The 17,336-nt window shown below is 36.4% G+C and overlaps 4 protein-coding genes across 8 annotated transcripts in view; 1 reads left to right on the plus strand and 3 right to left on the minus strand.

Annotated features, from left to right (window-relative positions):
* The window catches only part of polr3b (polymerase (RNA) III (DNA directed) polypeptide B), a 30,739-nt gene extending 30,507 nt beyond the window's left edge, over window positions 1-232 (minus strand). The window contains exon 1 of the mRNA XM_007250541.4: window positions 47-232. Coding sequence (XP_007250603.1) covers window positions 47-118 — 72 coding nt within the window. The 5' untranslated portion in view covers window positions 119-232. The remainder of the gene's footprint in view (window positions 1-46) is intronic.
* Window positions 1-17,336, plus strand: part of nr1h4 (nuclear receptor subfamily 1, group H, member 4) — a 192,904-nt gene that overhangs the window by 53,672 nt on the left and 121,896 nt on the right. The window lies entirely within an intron of this gene.
* On the minus strand, window positions 1,759-7,457 carry endouc (endonuclease, polyU-specific C). Its single transcript, XM_007250540.4, has 8 exons — window positions 7,337-7,457; window positions 7,024-7,080; window positions 5,983-6,082; window positions 5,569-5,680; window positions 3,882-4,003; window positions 3,351-3,463; window positions 2,627-2,777; window positions 1,759-2,344 (listed from the first exon to the last, which is right to left on the minus strand). Exons 1-8 carry the CDS (start codon window positions 7,348-7,350, stop codon window positions 2,084-2,086), a joined length of 930 nt encoding a protein of 309 aa, XP_007250602.2. The 5' UTR covers window positions 7,351-7,457; the 3' UTR covers window positions 1,759-2,083.
* The window catches only part of ppfibp1b (PPFIA binding protein 1b), a 31,875-nt gene continuing 23,367 nt past the window's right edge, over window positions 8,829-17,336 (minus strand). For all 5 annotated transcript variants that reach the window (XM_007250543.4, XM_007250544.4, XM_007250542.4 and 2 more), the window contains 14 exons: window positions 16,563-16,623; window positions 16,281-16,307; window positions 15,976-16,147; window positions 14,841-14,982; window positions 13,800-13,931; window positions 13,325-13,475; window positions 12,560-12,671; window positions 12,326-12,414; window positions 11,464-11,586; window positions 11,222-11,347; window positions 10,929-11,117; window positions 10,452-10,619; window positions 10,008-10,073; window positions 8,829-9,892 (listed from right to left, as the gene is read on the minus strand). In XM_007250543.4, the coding sequence (XP_007250605.3) occupies window positions 9,806-9,892; window positions 10,008-10,073; window positions 10,452-10,619; window positions 10,929-11,117; window positions 11,222-11,347; window positions 11,464-11,586; window positions 12,326-12,414; window positions 12,560-12,671; window positions 13,325-13,475; window positions 13,800-13,931; window positions 14,841-14,982; window positions 15,976-16,147; window positions 16,281-16,307; window positions 16,563-16,623 (1,645 nt within the window). In that variant the 3' untranslated portion in view covers window positions 8,829-9,805. The remainder of the gene's footprint in view (window positions 9,893-10,007; window positions 10,074-10,451; window positions 10,620-10,928; window positions 11,118-11,221; window positions 11,348-11,463; window positions 11,587-12,325; window positions 12,415-12,559; window positions 12,672-13,324; window positions 13,476-13,799; window positions 13,932-14,840; window positions 14,983-15,975; window positions 16,148-16,280; window positions 16,308-16,562; window positions 16,624-17,336) is intronic.

Here is a 17,336-nt window from a genome sequence, read left to right on the forward strand (position 1 = left end):
GCTGGAGCATGGTGCTGCTGCTGCTGCTGTGTTGAAGCTGCTTTACCTCCACTGTGCTGACAGGAGCCGCGAGCTGCTGGGCTGACAGCTCCCCAAAATCCTCCCTCAGCAGGTCCATCACTCTGAACGCGCTTCACACATTTACACTACACGACACGACCTTAGTCCAGCAGCAGGACCTGAGCTACAGCTCCACATACATGTGAGTGTGTAGCGTAACACTGAAACGCTGCCGGCCTAAATCAAAACACAGGACACGGAGGAATGGTTCCGCATGTGCTCTATTATAGAAAATACTGAAATTTACAGTGAGATTTAACAATACTGTGCTGTATATATACCATATATACCATAAAACGGTAATAAATATTACCAGAGGCACCTCAAAGCTTTGCACACCTTGGCTGGATTTTCTCAGCCAGCTTTATGAGGTAGAGCCACCTGGAATAGCTTTCAGTTTATAGCTGTGCCTCGTCAAGAGTTAATTACTTGAATTTCTTGTCTTCTTACTGTTTGAGAGCATCAGTTGTAAAGTTGCAAAGAGGTAGAGATAGGAAGAAAGAGCAAGAGTTACATCTGTTGCCCAGGTTAAATTCATCAGATTTACCAGAATCAGAATCCACAAGTTAACAGATGAGATAAAGCCACCTGTTTTGGTTTGTTTAACACTTTTAAGTTACTACATGATTTCTTAAGTGTTCCTTTATAGTATGGATTACTTTAGTATTCATTTACAATGTAGGGGAAAAAATAAAAAAAAATAAAAACACTGAATAAGAAAGTGTGTCCAAACTTTTGACTGAATGCCACTGGGAAGCCAGGGTGCTTAGCTCTGATACATCAGCTAGCAGATGGTTGTGCTGACCAACATTACATTGGGAGCTTTGTAGTAGTGATGGGTCTGACGACACTGAAACTTCAGCGCATGCACCGAGCAAACAAGGCGAACCCCTGTGTCGGACCGCGTATCATTTTAAGGAAAACCACGTGACCGATGCATTTCCTCGCGCAGTTGCTTGCAATGACTTTCTTAGTCCAGCAGATGTCGCCATTAAGTGATACAGCAACACAGTTTCAACACAGTGTCGATACAGTTTGGGAAATGTGCCATACACCCCATGAGGCTTCATCTGCCCATCACTACTTTGTAGTGAGAGCGGCCATCTGCCCACCCAATGAGAGTAATTGTGCTCTCTCTGACTCTGGCTGCTGACAGCAAGCACCATGACACATGATTTTAAATCACTGAAAATCAGATTATAGTCCACTGAACCACTTTATTCATAGATTATACTGCCTTAACATTAAAACCCCTTTATTCTGCCAAAACAGCTCGTCCCATCAAGGGACAGAATCTGTTAAATGCTGTAAGTTGTAAGATGGGGCCTTCATGGATTGCATTATTGCACCAAGGTGCCCTTGGCCCTTTCACCAGTTTCCCACATATCCTTCCTTAAAGCATTTTTGGTAGGTAGTGGCAGACCTGCCCAATGTTTTGGAGATGCTCTAAACTTAGTCAGTCATTTTGCCATTACAATCTGGCCAGAGATTCCTACAATCAACTTCAGAAACTGACTGTTCACTTAGTGCTTAATATGTATATCCCACCCCTAGACAGGTGCCACTTGAACCAGGTAGTGATGGTATAGAAAAAGTTATCAATGTTATTTACATCATCAGTCAAAAATAAAAGGTGAAATTCTAAATACTGTTGTCCTGAACCTGTAAACTAAACAAAGACAAAAAAACGCAACTTCATTAACAAAGTCAAAAAGCTTTATTTGCATTAAGACAAGTACATTAGTAAAAAGTAACTCGTTATGAGATCACTCTTGGTTTAAAAAAAAACAGTTAAAACAAAAAGTAAAGCATTTCTAAAGATTTCTTGTAAAAAGTTAAAAGGGCATTTTAGATATAAGAATAAACATCTCAGCAGCTCAGTTCTGTACTGATTTCTACAGAAACATGTTATTCACAATACTGAGAGGCTGCACATCTTCTAATTATGGTTGCTAATTTAAAACAGTGTAAGCTGCAAAAGAACAGACAAAGCTATGAGTAAAACAGAACTGCACTATCTGCTCTATAAGTGTCGGTTGTTGCTGCTCAGTAGTTTGGGATAAGATGTCCCAATGGAGCGTCCGTGTCTGTGAACAACCAGCTCCAGCTGGTACTCGTCCAGGTTAACCACAGCAGTGGTAGTCTTCTCAGTAGAAGTGAGGAAGAGTATGCTGAAAACAGCCATCTCAAACTCTGGACTCACACCCAAGAAAGTACTGCCTACAGGCTTGACCAGACCATGCCAGCTGAACTGCACATTTAACACGTGGTCATCCTCGTCCGGCTAAAATGGGACAGAAACAGAGACATTTTTCAGTGGAGATGAATAGGAACTAAGCAAAAAAGTGACTTTTTAAATATGCAGTTAAACTAGAATATAATCTATGATAGATCTAAGGAAATTAGATCCTCCTGCACATTTTTATTCAGATTTTTAGACCTTACGCTAATGTAAGAAACAGAAGTATGGCGTTTATATACAATTAATCAGTTAACTGCAGTAATCTGATTTAGAATGTGTATGTAAATGCACTCTATGCATGTATGTTAGTGTGGGGGACAATACCACATCGTTACTCCTGGCTTTGTATCCCTTGTAATCAAGAAGATTCTGCTTTTCCTGAAGATAAAACTGGACCCAGTTGTGAAGGCCCATAATTTCTTTTCCAAACTTGGTCTCACCAACGAACACATGCTCAAATCCACTGGAGTCCTCCCTAGTAAGATAGAGAGAAAAGTAAAAGAAAAAAACATGTCATGTTGGAGTAACTGTCTCTACTGTCAGGAGGAGACTTTCTATTAGATTTTGGAGCATTGCTGTGAGGGGGCTACACAAGAGACTAGAAACTAGACAAGCTGTGTGTGTGTGTGTGTGTGTGTGTGTGTGCATTTGCACATCATCTGTCAGCAGTGGGTGCAACTTAAAGTTGTTGAATGCACTTGGACCATACAAACATTTGAACATACAGAATATATACAGAAAATGCTCCATATTGTATATCCAAAATTATAGTGAAAACATAATTATTTGTGAACTTTGATATGAAAGTGTTCTATATATTTTTAAACATATATATATATTTTTAATTCAGCACACACATTGAATATGTATTAAAAAGTGCTTATACGTGTTCTCCATAAAAATGTTACATTATTTTCACCTGAAATTATAAATTACATATCATTGAACAGAGGCAGTCAAAGTTTTGCATAAGACTGTACACATTTTTGACTCTTGTTTTAAACCACAAAATATCAAGGATACTCGCGTACATATGAGAGAAACTTACCCTCCGTTTCTATCTCTGTGATAAAGACGAAACCACATGTAGTACAGCTGACTCTTAAACTGCCTCAGATTAGACTGAGATTTGCCTTTATTCACTAAATACTGATGAGCACGCTGAAAAACAGAAAGAAGAAAAAAAAAAAACAATCATGTCCTAAACTAATTAAACAGATGTTAGTGTTATTCACTGCAGTCAGAACAAAACTTCACATTGCTTTGGACAGAATTCTACTTTCCCGTTGCAGCTTCCAAGAACACAATGTGACAGAACGAAACAGCATTCCCACTGGAATCTACTAAACATTGGCTTACCAAGAACAGCAACCACAGTAATGTGCTGCAAAAGCTGCAGGGTTTACAATGTTGTTATATAGTCTTACGCTAAAGTAATGTTCTCAGCATGTTATGACTTCATTACGCATTCGTACACAGTGCTTCATTGTCTGGTACTTTAGACTGTAATCAGAAAGTCATTCAACACAGCTGAGCACCATGACTGCATATACAAATAGACAGTGATGTTTATATATACCTTCATGACTGCAGACTCTAAAACAGCATCCAGGAAAGCGTTATTCTCTGCTACTTCCTCAGAAGTAACTCTTTCAGCCACACCAGTGGACCTTTCATAATTGTCCAGCAACTTCATGAAACCTATAAGAAGTCAGATAGTGAGATGCTTTGACTGCAGTTTTGTGCTTCAACATTACTTGATTAAATGTTAAGGCAGTGTTTCTGAGCTAACTGAGCATTTTACTTCATGATGGTTAGAGTGAGAGTTAAAATATGATATACAGCTCTGGAAAAAATTAAGGGATCACTTCAGTTTCGGAATCAGTTTTTCTGATTTTGATATTTATAGGTATATGTTTGAGTAAAATGAATTGTTGTTTTATTCTATAAACTATGGACAACATTTCTCCCAAATTCCAAATTAAAATATTGTCAATTAGAGCATTTATTTTCAGAAAATAAGAAATGGCTGAAATAAGAAAAAAGATGCAGAGCTTTCAGACCTCAAATAATGCAAAGGGAATTTCAGAAAAGTTCATATTTATAAAGTTTTAAGAGTTCAGAAATCAATAGTTGGTGGAATAACCCTGGTTTTAATCACAGTTTTCATGCATCTTGGCATGTTCTCCTCTACCAGTCTTACACTCTGCTTTTGGATAACTTTATGCCACTCACGGTGCAAAAATCCAAGCTTTAAAAAGGTCAGCTTGGTTTGAAGGCTTGTAATCATTTATCTTCCTCTTGATTATATTCCAGTTTTTAGTTTGGTAAAATTGACTCATCATTTTTAAGTGGTCTCCTTTTTTCCAGAGCTGTAGTTGATTAATATTAATTTCCTCCTCTTCTCAGAAGCCAGTAGTATTCTGGCTTAAACTTCTTATTTTAGCACATGAAATGATGTGTCATTGTTTTTGGGTGCATGGTTGGAAAAACATTAAACATTACAAAGTTTATTGCTACAAAAAAACACACACAGGCTGTTTTAAGTAACGCAGGGCAGTACTAAATAACACTATGTGGAACAAAGTGCAACTTAAACAAGTTCAAGTAAAATTAACTCTGTGGTTGGAATTAAATAGCTATAGGTTTGGTTCAAAAATGCATTGAATGCCATTTTCATCCACCTTGCTGGAAGTAAGTTCTAACACAATGGTTGGATAAAGGCTGCAGTAAAGCTAGCACATGAAAGAAGACTCATTTATATTTACATTTATAAAAATAAATCTGTTCTATACAGTAATGAGTTTTAAAGCTGCCAGAAAAATTGAATAAATGTGTTCTATCTTTGTTCTTATTACATTGCAGTTAACACACACATACATTAACAGAACAGTTCACAGTGAATTAAGTGGGTTCTTTGTAATCAAGAAAAATGTGAGTATTGAATCTGTCCCGATACAAGTAAAGACAAACCACCCTTTTGTGTAAACCAGACTTGCCTTAAATGCAATTATATTACATAAAGGATTCTGGCATGTCCCAAACAAAGGCATGTCTAGAGCAGCTCTGAACAGTATCTGAGCTTTTGTGTAAACTGTGTGAGGCAATCACAACTCCTAACAGGGCTTGGCTTTCAGGCTTTGGGTTTAAGAGTCAGAGCATGTTGGGGCAGAGGAGAATGTCTACTCTGAATTGAGGTTGAGGATTTATGGATTTATGGAGTTAGAGTTATTCAGAACTAAAGTGAACATACTGTTTTCACTCACGGGTGTATGTGGTGATGGTGTTTAGTTTGTCCATGTCCACATAGGAGAAGAGAGGAGCTGAAGCGTGGTCCGTTGCGGTTGTGCTGCCACTGGGTATATAACCAGCTTTGCCCTGTGAACAGGATTTAACAGTAAGAGCATTCTGAACGACAGAGCTCAGCTAATCCCAGAGGTGGTACATGATGAATTGAAAAAAGAAAAGAAAAAAAAAAAAAACTCAAGGCCTTGCTCAAGGGCCCAACACTGACAGCTTCTGAGAGCAAATAAAAGCAAGTAAAAACATGTAAAATAGCTTGAGTAGAAGAAAAGATTGCAACTTAAAAAACTACTTTTGTACATATCCAACATTCATCAGGAGAATAACTTAACTAATTACTTATTATTCTTTTAGATTTTAAACTAGATTTCACCCACCTGCAGTGAGATCCTGTAATCTGTCCCAGGCTTCATGCGATTGACATCCAATTTCCACAGCTCATTGAATATGTCAGACAGATCCTGGTTTACAGTTTGGCTAAAGATCATTTTAAAAAAGCAAAAAAAAAAAAAAAACACATTTTTTACATGCTGAATAATAAAGTGATAAATATGTTATTAGAGTCAATATCAACAGCTTTTGTATCCACAGCATAGTTGTTTAAATACCATACAATGACTGTGTAACCACAATGTTTCCAGACTTAAATAGCTTTAAATATATTTTCTTATGGTGTTAAGATGTTTTTAATAATTATGTTTAATCATTAAGTTATTAAAAAATATATAAATGCATCTAAAGGTTATTAACAACTCTAGGTCAAGCACATTTTTATGAAATTGGCCACATTTATGCAAGTAATAAATCAAAGTAATTAAGCTGGGAAAATATGAGTCCTCTGCAGTCTAAAGTCTTATTATAAATTTGATAAATAGTAGGTGTGTATGATATGGCCCTAAAATAATATAATGTCAGGGTATTTTAGCAATAACAATATTCTTGGCATTATTTTAGTTTTTTTTTTTTACTAAAAAAATATTTCAAGAATAAACAAATGGAACAAAATAAATATTACAATTATATTTAGCATAACCAACATTTCGTACATTAAGTAAAAAAACAAAACAACTAATTGTTATAAAATATTAACAGTATAACTAAATTAAATATATAACAAAAATTAAATAATGTAACAACAAAAATCTACCACAAAAGCCCAAAAAGTGCAGCACAATCAGTGCAATTAAACTGCAAACAAACAATTAAAATATAATACAGTAAATCAGTAAAACAAATACAAGATACAAGGAAATAGACTGCTTTCAACTGATTTTTTCATATAGTGACAGATTTGTTTGCGACATTACTGCACACGAAAGAAAGCATCAGATGTCTTTAGTATTTTTCTTTTAAAAGTACCGAGCTACACGTGGAGGAGCGGGTGAGTTTGGGTTGGGGGGCTGAGAGGAGCTGCTTACCTTGCTGCATCAGTTTGTGCATAAAGAGCCAGAAGAACAATGACTGAACAGCAGAGTCTGTGTGAGAGAGAGAGAAACCAGCAGGTGATCTTTATATCTAATTTATTCAAAAAGTATAAAACTTTACAAACACTCAGTACAGCTGGGTGTGACCGCTAAAAACACAAACAAGACTCAACAAAAACAACAGTGTAGAGCGCCTCTACAGACCTCAGCAGTACAGCCAGCTCCCTGAGTTCGCAGCGACACTCACAACAGCATTACTTTAATTAAAATGAAGAGATTTAGTCAGATTTACTGCTGTAATACAGACCTGCCGGCCATCATGAGCGGTGTTCCTCCTCAGCCTGTACACTCGGCGGAGCTGAACTTACAGTGAAGTAAAGCGGAGAGCTGCTCCCTCAACACACACACACAGGCCGCGCCCCGCTATTACACTACCCAGCCCATTACAGTACACTGGGAGCTACAATGGTTCAAACCTGTAGCCTATTAACATTATAACAGCTTATGTTGGACAAACAGATAAATAATTACGGTGCCACTCGGTGCCAGTAAATGACTTATTTAGCAAAACAATCTGCAAACAAACAGAATATAATTAAATCTAAAGTGTTGCTACAACCGGCAGCAGGTGGCGCCGTTTCTGTTTTCATATTGGAAAATGATTTTTATTTATTTTTTTTATTATTTATTTCTAATTTTTCCACATTTTCCCCCAATTTAGCTTGCTCCATATTGTAAAATGTACTTTTTTTATTGTTAAATATTGTTTAAGAGTTGATTCAAATGTTTCCTTTTTTCTTCCCAATTTAGCTAGGCCAATTGTCCCATATTGTAAAATGTACTTATTATTATAAATAAATTGTTTAAATTATTATTATAAATTCATTTTTGTCTTCCTAATTCCGCTATGCCAATTGTCCCATATTGTAAAATTTACTTTTTTTTAAAAGATTTATTTAAAATTTCCTCCCATTTTTCTTCCCAATTTAGCTAGGTCAATTGTTTCGTATTGTAAAATGTACTTAATTTTTTTTTTACGATTTATTTCTAATTTTTCCCCATTTCCCCCCTGCCCAAATTTAGCGTCTCATATTGTAAAATGTACTTTTTTTTTTTAAAAGATTTATTTCTAAGTATTCCCAATTTTCTCTCCCCTATTGAGTTATGCCAATTGTCCCATATTGTAAAATGTACTAATGTTTTTTATGAATTCTTTTTTTAAAGATTTATTAAAAAAAATCATCCCAATAAAGCCAGGCCAGTTGTCCCATATTGTAAAATGTACATATATATATATTTTTTAAGATTTATTTTATTTAGTTATTTTCCCCATTTTTTCTTCCCAATTTAGCTAGGCCAACTGTTAGATACGAGGCTGAAGTTGGATTTCCGTTCCACCTTAAATGCGTGCTGCAGTTACACGCGGCCGCCTGTATATGGCAGATTTTAACCGTAAAAAAACGCATTTAAACACAACACTGTGCAAACGCTCTGAATAAAAAGGAAAAACACTAGACGCTACAAGTTTAATTTAGACTTGAATAGAATATAGATAAAATAAGGTAATAAAAGAGAACACAACATCAAATAATGATTATATTATTAATTATAGACCACAATTTATCAGACTGTTAAAATCCAAAAATCGCTGAATATTTTTCAAAATGACCCTGTGAACATATCATGTAATAATATATAGATGTGTATAGACATGTAATATACACCAGTTTTAAGATGCTCATGACAATTCTTTTCCTTGTTTGGAAAACCAAAAAACATTCAGTACAAAGAAGTGAGACTGTGTTCTGTACTTATTTTATTGATCTTTTAAAAATGGGCACAGGTTGACAGAACATAATACATGAAATGCTTATGAAAGGCACAAAAACACTGCATTGATGATTAGCATATATTCGTATGTTCGTATGTTAACAGATGCACAGTATTTTCAAAAATGAGAACAGCTTAAATAACATGCAATAACATGATTTTACAAACAGGCCATCAAATGTATTGTACTGAGTTGTTTCATAGTATTAAATACTTGGCATGCAAATACTGTACATGCATCAATGCACATACGAGAAATCCTGGGAAGAGCTATACATATTAATATGTTTATTGTAGAATAGTACAAAACACAGCCACTGCAGGCATTTAGATATATGGCAGTTCTTTTTTGGAGTGTTGACTGCTTTAAAACGTGGAATTCTTTTGGTAATCTAATTCTAAAAATGTCACTTCTAAAATAGGTCTATGATTCAGATTCATAGGTCTATGATGACAGGCTAAAAGTGTCATTGTGCTCCGTTTGCTACCATAAAAAAGACAAGAGAAAATACAGAAGAGTAAGATGTAAGGCCTGTAGAGAAACAAAAGTGTGCATACGTCTCCAGTGACCAGCTGGAAAGCAAACTACAGTAGGACTGCCACTTATTCCCTTTACATTTTCATAAAATACCTATCAAATCTCTTCTACTCTGCTATAACCAAATAATTTAGATCAAAATATGAGGCAGACCAACCCCCAAACTCTTATCTGCTACTGGGGACATATTCACAATGTCTACACATGCTATACTGTAGGTTTAAGAGAACTGTTTTCTGTAAAAAAAAAACTGTAATATGGTTGTTTAAGAGGAGTTTGCATTAGCTGTGTGGACTTAATGTATGAATGGCACTGAGGAAGAGAAAGAGAGAGATGTGCAGAGGGGTTCGTAGAGTCAGATCTGATCACAGCAGCAGCATTATGGACAGGCAAACCTAAGTGTCGTCTTCAAACGTTGGAGTCGTCATCAGTAACACTGGGGTTGGGGGATGACGTCGACATCTCTTTAAAGAACTCATCATCTTTCAGCATACTCTGAACCACAACAGACATTTAACATGAATTATTATTAATATTTATCATCATACATCTCAGAAGAAAAATATGTAATAACTGAGTGATGAAGCTTATCTGGTGTGCTTTTTTTTACCGTCAAATTGTTGATGCCCTCAGAAAATGCTCCAATCTGTCGCACTGTTCCCTCCGAGTCCTCCATCTGCAGCCCCAAATTAATATTTTGTAAGAATATATTTATATATCCAAGTACTGCAATATTATGCTTTGCCATACTGTATTGTCTTAAGAATGCAGGATCCACTTTAATAAATAATTGACATATAATGGTTGATGTAATTTTCTGTCAATTTGGTGTTGTGTTTAAATCTTGCCCAATGGATGGCAGTATTCCACTCTGCTTTAATTGAAAATAGGAAACATATATTTTACAAAGAAATGCAATGTATCACTATATATTGAGTTGTAATCCCTGTATTGTGACATTCATCACAAGGTTCTGGCTAATACAAAGCCTTTTAAAAGACTAAGAGACACTAAGCCCATTTCTAAAACATGGGTGAGGGTCCATACAGCTTACCTGCTCTAGTCGGTCCAGGTCATCCTCATAAATCTGTAGCTCCATGCCTCTGTAGCCCTTTTGGAAGCTGCGTCCTTTAGGCATCTCTACATCCATGGGACATACATACTCCTCACTGTCCTCCTGCTTCTTTTTCCTCCCAAAAGTTCCAAATCCCAGCTTGCGAGGCTGAATACAACACACACAACAGGGTTAGGTGTTAGCCATCCTGCATAAAAAGAAACTACACTAAATAAGTTCCCCCCTAAATGACAATAAATAAAACCAGTTAAGAGATGTTTGATACAACAATATGCAGATCGACATAATCCTTCTCATATGCAAATCACAATTCAGCCTGTCTAATCGGAGATGCTTTTGACTACCAAGTGTAATTGCTTGTGGTTTAAATCCTACAAACCAGATATGATCAGGTGTAATAAGTTGGTTGAAATGTCTAATTTTTTTTTTAACAGAACCACTCCTTTAGATCTGTACCTTCACTTTAGCTGTTGCGGTGAGCACAGCATAGTCAGGATTCTCCAGCCAGTCCTGTTTCAGCTGCTGGGCTTCTGAGCCGATCAACAGGTTAAAGTGGGTTGCCAGGTGCCTCCGAAGCAGGGTCTTATTGGGAGGAATGTTCAGTAGCAGAGCCATGGTCTCTACATTAAAGCGAGGCTCCAACACCTGAACACACCGACACACACACACACATTAAATATTAAACATTATTCGTTATCTACAGAGAAGCAACACCTAGATAAAAAATATCTATGCATCTCATTGCTCACCATTAGTCCACCATGGACTCCACTGCCTCTCAAATTGGGGGCATATTCTGCCAGATCTACAGAACGTAGCCACTCCATCACACGATGGTTGGTCCACTGAGAGACTTCTGCTGGACTGATATTGTTCTAAAAACAAACGAAAAAAACTGTCAGAATTTAGTATTGATTAGACAAAGAAGTTGAGTGCTCAACAGTGAAACAGCATAGCAAAAGAGAAGAAGCAATTTTGCAGCATTAGGTACCTCATCTGATGGTCTGCGGCGCAGGCAGTTGGGCTCATAGTTGTTGAGACGAAGGACCTGGATGGCTCTTTTAATGCTAAGATGATGCAGCACACTGCCCACTTTTAGAGAGAGCAGGTCATCCTAAACAGAGAATGAGAAGGAGTTAATGTCATGTTTAAGAGTGTGCAGGACATCAGTTAGCGATATGTTAGACTGGGATTCTTCAAGTTGAACAGTCAAGGGCTTTTTCTTTTAATAAACAGAGAACAAAAAATCAAATGACATTTAAATTAACAATTATAAATATTGGCACATACATTTCTTAAATTTTAGTGGAGTGTGATGGGATGAAGGCAGAGCTGCCGAGTTTGCCACTAATTTGGGCACTGATAAAGTGCAGCTCTCACTGGCCATGGAGAGAAGCCAGTGCGAGAGGCAGTTGTAAGTTAGAGCATGGGAAAAGGCACAAAGGTCCAGGTTTATTGCTATAGTAGTGCTTTTTATTTATTTTGGTGCAGTGTTTGTGCAAATGTAACTTTTGCGCATGGTTTAGGCAAGGGGTGGTGCCTGTGATCCTCCAGAAATTACCTGCTCTATTTATGCACAGGATCACTCAGACATCACCTGTACTGTACTAGGGGAATAGGAGAATACATTCAGGGTAATTTCTGGTCCAACTGAAACTGGTTATTGAGCTTGTGTGAAAAATCATAGACAACAACAAACCTACATTTGGATTGTGGGCATTTATTTGTCAGCAGTTATTCATTAGCCCAAAATCTCAAAACTGACCAGTGCAGCAAAAAAACAATTTTTGGCCTGTAGTATCAGACCTTCAACAGAGCCAGAAAGAAAGAAGTCTATTGTCTTATAGTCTTACCACAGTCATGTAGTGAAGCATTCGCCCATCCACTCTTCCCTCATCAAAGTGGGTTTTATATTGGGGGAGGCCAATGTCGTCTAGCCATCCTGGGTGAAGTGATCAGGAAAGTATGTGTGAGGGAGGGGAACAAAAAGCCTCTGATTTAATCAGTCTGCTGAACATCATAACAACTTCCAGAAAGCTGTAGTTTATTATGTGATTATGTGAGAGCATGAAAAGGCCTTTACTCACTTGTCACCCAGTGGTAGTCTAGTTTGCCTTTGTTGTCATCCTCTTCTGAACCCAGTGCTTGCAGGGCCAGCTGCAGCTTTTTCCTGTGTAGAGGGAGCTTGATTCCCAGCTCCTACATACATATAGAAAACAGCGCACTTAGACAGCATTACCATTTTTGTTCAGGATCAGAAAAATACTTCAACAAACTACTTAGTACACTTTATTAATTTATTGAAAACTGAAGTCAGCAATGAGCAATAAGACTGTTTTTGTTTGTGAGATCTCTAGATCACATTTGAACAGGTGCAGGTTAACATTAATACAGTAAAACATAAGTAATTTTTATTTTGAAGAACGTAACTGACACCTTGTGAGCTAGGTTTTCCGAATATTTTCTGGGTGCTCACGTGATTTAACATTATTAAACATTGATTTACCAAACCAGTGTTGGATAATAATTATAAATTGCCTCCCAGGAGGAAAGTTTTGGAGATGTTTTAATAAACACAATGATGTGTAACCACTGTTTTTTAATGATAGCTATTTGTATTTATTCTAATATTAGTGTCTTACTGAGTAAATAAACACTTGCTGCTCAAATAGGAAGCTTTATATTTAAAATATACTGTACAGTCCTATGTAAACATTTGATGCACAGGAGAAATAAAGTTTGCTAAGGAGTTCACACAGTACAGTGTGTGTTGTAATTGCACAATAAAGAATTTAGAATTGGACAATATCTGTGATCACCTCATAGATATATGAGAGTATCTGAAGGCTAACCTTTTCCAAGTCCTGCTGAGAGGCCTGTAAGAGAGTGTGTCCCGAAGAGATCCACTGCCTGGCCAGGTTTACGTACAGCCCCAAACCCTGCTCCTGCATCCACTCACACACCTGCTCCCGGGACCAGCGTGCAAATGGAGCGTCCACCTCACTGACACACAATACACACACAAACACAAACTTTCAGCACTCATGTAAAGCAAGAGAATGCAGAAAATGGTCAACAATTCTGCTACACAGACATTTAGTTTAATAGTTTAATAAATTTAAAAAGCAATTTACTGTGCCACTTTCAGCAGAATGTCAAACAAAAAATGTCACAAAAAAGCAATCTGTTGAAACACTACTGATGTTCTATGAACCACCAATAGAGGGTGCTCCCTTTCCAGACTGTACTTAAAAAGCACTGCTGAGTGTCTGAAGTGTTTACATTATGACCCAGAGAAGCTCACTCTTTCTGTCTCTAATGACTGACCTGTTGCTGTTGTGAAGATCACGTGACCATCCCAGCCTGGGCCCAGCTGTGGCTCTGACTCCTCCCCGCTTGAACTCACTCTCCGAGAGGTTGTCATCCAAGTTGAACGTGGTTGACTGACTTCTTCTAAGCCTTCAGTGCAGAGAAGCATAAAAAATATATCAAAAATGCCATTAAAATTTTCTGTTAGGAAATATTTGTAAGACGACATATTAGATTGAAAATATTTTTCAGTAATAAAGGCTAAAGCAAAGATTTTTACTGTTTTAATGTATAAGACAAACCTGATTTACATCTAACTCAATCTCATGTAATTCCTCATAGAAAACTGAAAAAATAGCATTTTGAGCACTAGTGAACACAGTACTGTCGCTGTCCAATTAAAAACAACTATCTAAATTTTTTGTCTATTTGTAGTTTACAAAATGATTGGAACACACAAAACACTCCGTAACACTGTGTCAAAATTTATTAATGAATTACCAGAAATAAATGCTTTTTACATTGACTTTCAGTTAAGTAGGTTAAGTAGGTTTTGTTTCTGTTAAGTTGCAGTTTTCACAGGACAGTGACAATATGAAGTTGAGGTTCATATTTTTCATATTGTTCAGAGTATTAGTCTTTTACTTAAAGGAATGTGTGTTTTCATTCTTGCCTTTACTAACTTCATACATCAGAGTAAACTGTCAAAATATCATACTGAGCAATCCTATTAAAACAGCAAACACCAATTACTGTATTATATAACTTAATTAAAAAAAATAAAACAGTTGTATTTTAAAGTATATTTTGTATATTTTATTTTATAGCCAATTTGATATTTTACACATAATCTTTTTATTATATATACATTTATTTTCTGTTTTCATTCCAAAATGTATTTTTCCGTATGTACACAGGTACATTTACACAACACAATCTGGGCTGTAGTGCATAGCTGCTGCTAAGGCTATCTAGCCAGCTATGGAATCCAACCCATCAGAGCATGTTGTAGTTTGACTCATTATTACAAACAAAACTGAAAAAAGTATGCTTACTCACTTTCCTATGAATGCTTTGATTCCTTTGGACTTCTTCTTGCCATCTGGGCAGGTAGGGAGAGTGTGTGTGCTGTCGCTGTTGCCCGACCTCTGTGGCATCCCTGCAAGGTCTAGATGGTCTGTGCCTTCCCGTTCAGCCTCAGCTTTTCACAAACAAAAACATATAATCCAACATCAGATATTTCACTCTGCTGACACCTATTGCACAGTTTAATTTTGACAGCAAATGCACAGGTTTACTCCTCTAAAAAGAAAGAAAGAAAATTATCTATATACACTATTGTACCAAAGTAAACTGCAGATGTGTTTCTCTGTGAGACCTTCTACAGAATTATTAAATTGGTACATGACAAATGCTGGACTTCAAATCCAGTTCCACAGTTATACAAAATGTCTAAATGTGTATAACATAAACTAAACTATGTGAATATAAGGTTATAAGGTTGATGAGCGAAAGAATGATGTGGTTCTAGAATAACTTGTGATTAGGGGGCACTACATTTCCATATTCTGCAACTCAGTGGGCTGCTTCTGGTAATAAGGTATGTGTGGAATGCCAAAATATGTCATTTAAGAAGCCAAAGACACCATGAACCCAGTCAGGAACTCTAGTACTACTGTACTAAAACCAGTGTAGCTTAGTTAAGAGTAGATTCATATTTCCTGTTTTTCGTTTTGTAAATATTTGCTTTTTTTTTTTTTACAGTTCCCCCCCCACACCCCCCGAGACCTACATACTGCCCTCTGTAATATTGTGATATTGCAAATATCTCAGCTGTGGGATTAATAAAGGATTATTTTATTGTAACTGACTGGGTAATAATTGGTGTGAAGAAAGCAGAGCACGGTTAGCCCATCTGTAATAAGGTGTGTTAAATCCAGTTGAGAGAGAACATTTAGTTGTTGCTTTGCTTCGCCAGAGGGGCCATGTTTCGAGCCCAGCTCTGCTGAAAGGGGCTGGAATGAACTTAGCATTACAGCAGTCTATATGAAGAGCTCTTTTCCACAAACAGATAAAGGCATGTTGAAAGAATGGCACCAAATTTAAAAGTAGTGTACAGTAGCTGGGACACTAGAACAGACTAAAAATGCATGGTCAAAAGTAGACTATCAGAGACATCTCAGAGGCATCCTACCAAGATTTGGAGCGCTGGCTGTCCTCTTCCCTCCTTTGAGCTTGAAAAAGCCTCGTCCAAATGATGACCTGGCCTTCTTGGAGCCAAAACTGTCATCCTCAGAAAGACGAGGAACAGTGGGAGACTTTGGCGGTAAGGTTGTAATTTTGTTGAATTCATCAAATGCTCGGCTCTGGAACAATTACATAATTAAATAATAAAATAAAATTAGTGCACCAGAAATTAAATGTGTGCAAAATGTTTTAACACCATATTTTTGTTAATGCAGCAGAAGCTATTGTTGAAAAAAGGGGGTAAAAAGGTACCTCTGCTGGTCCTACCGCCAATGGTCTCTGAAATAAAGCAATACAAAAACACATTTTACAATAACGCACATTTACTCAATTCCCTGGGGATGTTTTTTCAGAACTAACCGCTGTTTTTTTTACTTAAAACCTACATTAGATTTGTTTTTGTAAAAAATATTGCATTTACACACATTGATTGCTACTAAAATGTGGTGACTAAAAAAGTATTAAATAGACAAACAAAACTTAATTTAAACATGCAAGCAGTTGCACTGTTTATTTTTTAAAGATGAAATTGACCTTTTCACTTGGGCTGCTACTCAGGTTGCTCTGGCTTCCAGACTTGGGCACCTCCACATCCCTGCAATTAAAATATTTACAATTATTACTTATTATAATTCACGCTCATGTTCAAAAACTGCAACTTCAAATCACAGATGATTCATCATAAAATGTCACATTCTGGTGTTCTTAAAACAGCATTTTTAAATACCAGTATCTTCAAGAACAGGAAAAGAGGCAGTTTATTACATTACAAATACATTTAGAATACACCTGCTCCTTCTTTCTTACGAACCAAAAACCCAAAGATGCCTCAAAGTGTAACCTCCAATATGCATTTAGTATTTAAATAGTGTTCAAACATGCATCAGTTTACTCATACCCCCTTACAGGTAGCAAAGTGGGGACAATTGTTGACACCAGAGTTAAAAATAAATATTTTGATATTTAAATATTCAAAGACAAATTAAATGTATAACTGAACAAATAAACAAGACAAGCAATAAATCAACAAAACCAGTGTGGATTTAACTTTTTTTTTTGCTGTGTGCATTAATGGCAACCAAGTAAATACCCAGATAACATAATTTGTGTTGTTTATCAGTGTAGTTTATACTAGGCATGTATTGCAATATTTTGTATATTTTTTTATTTTAATTTACAAAAACACAGTACTGACATATTGTTTTACATGTTAAGAAGTTTGTTTTGTGTTCTGTTTAAATGCTGACATCTAGATAGCAGTGTTATAATTGCATTTTAAAAAATGTATTCATATTTTATAAATATAGT

Source organism: Astyanax mexicanus, chromosome 9 (genome assembly GCF_023375975.1).
Source record: "Astyanax mexicanus isolate ESR-SI-001 chromosome 9, AstMex3_surface, whole genome shotgun sequence".
Lineage (NCBI taxonomy): Eukaryota > Metazoa > Chordata > Actinopteri > Characiformes > Acestrorhamphidae > Astyanax > Astyanax mexicanus.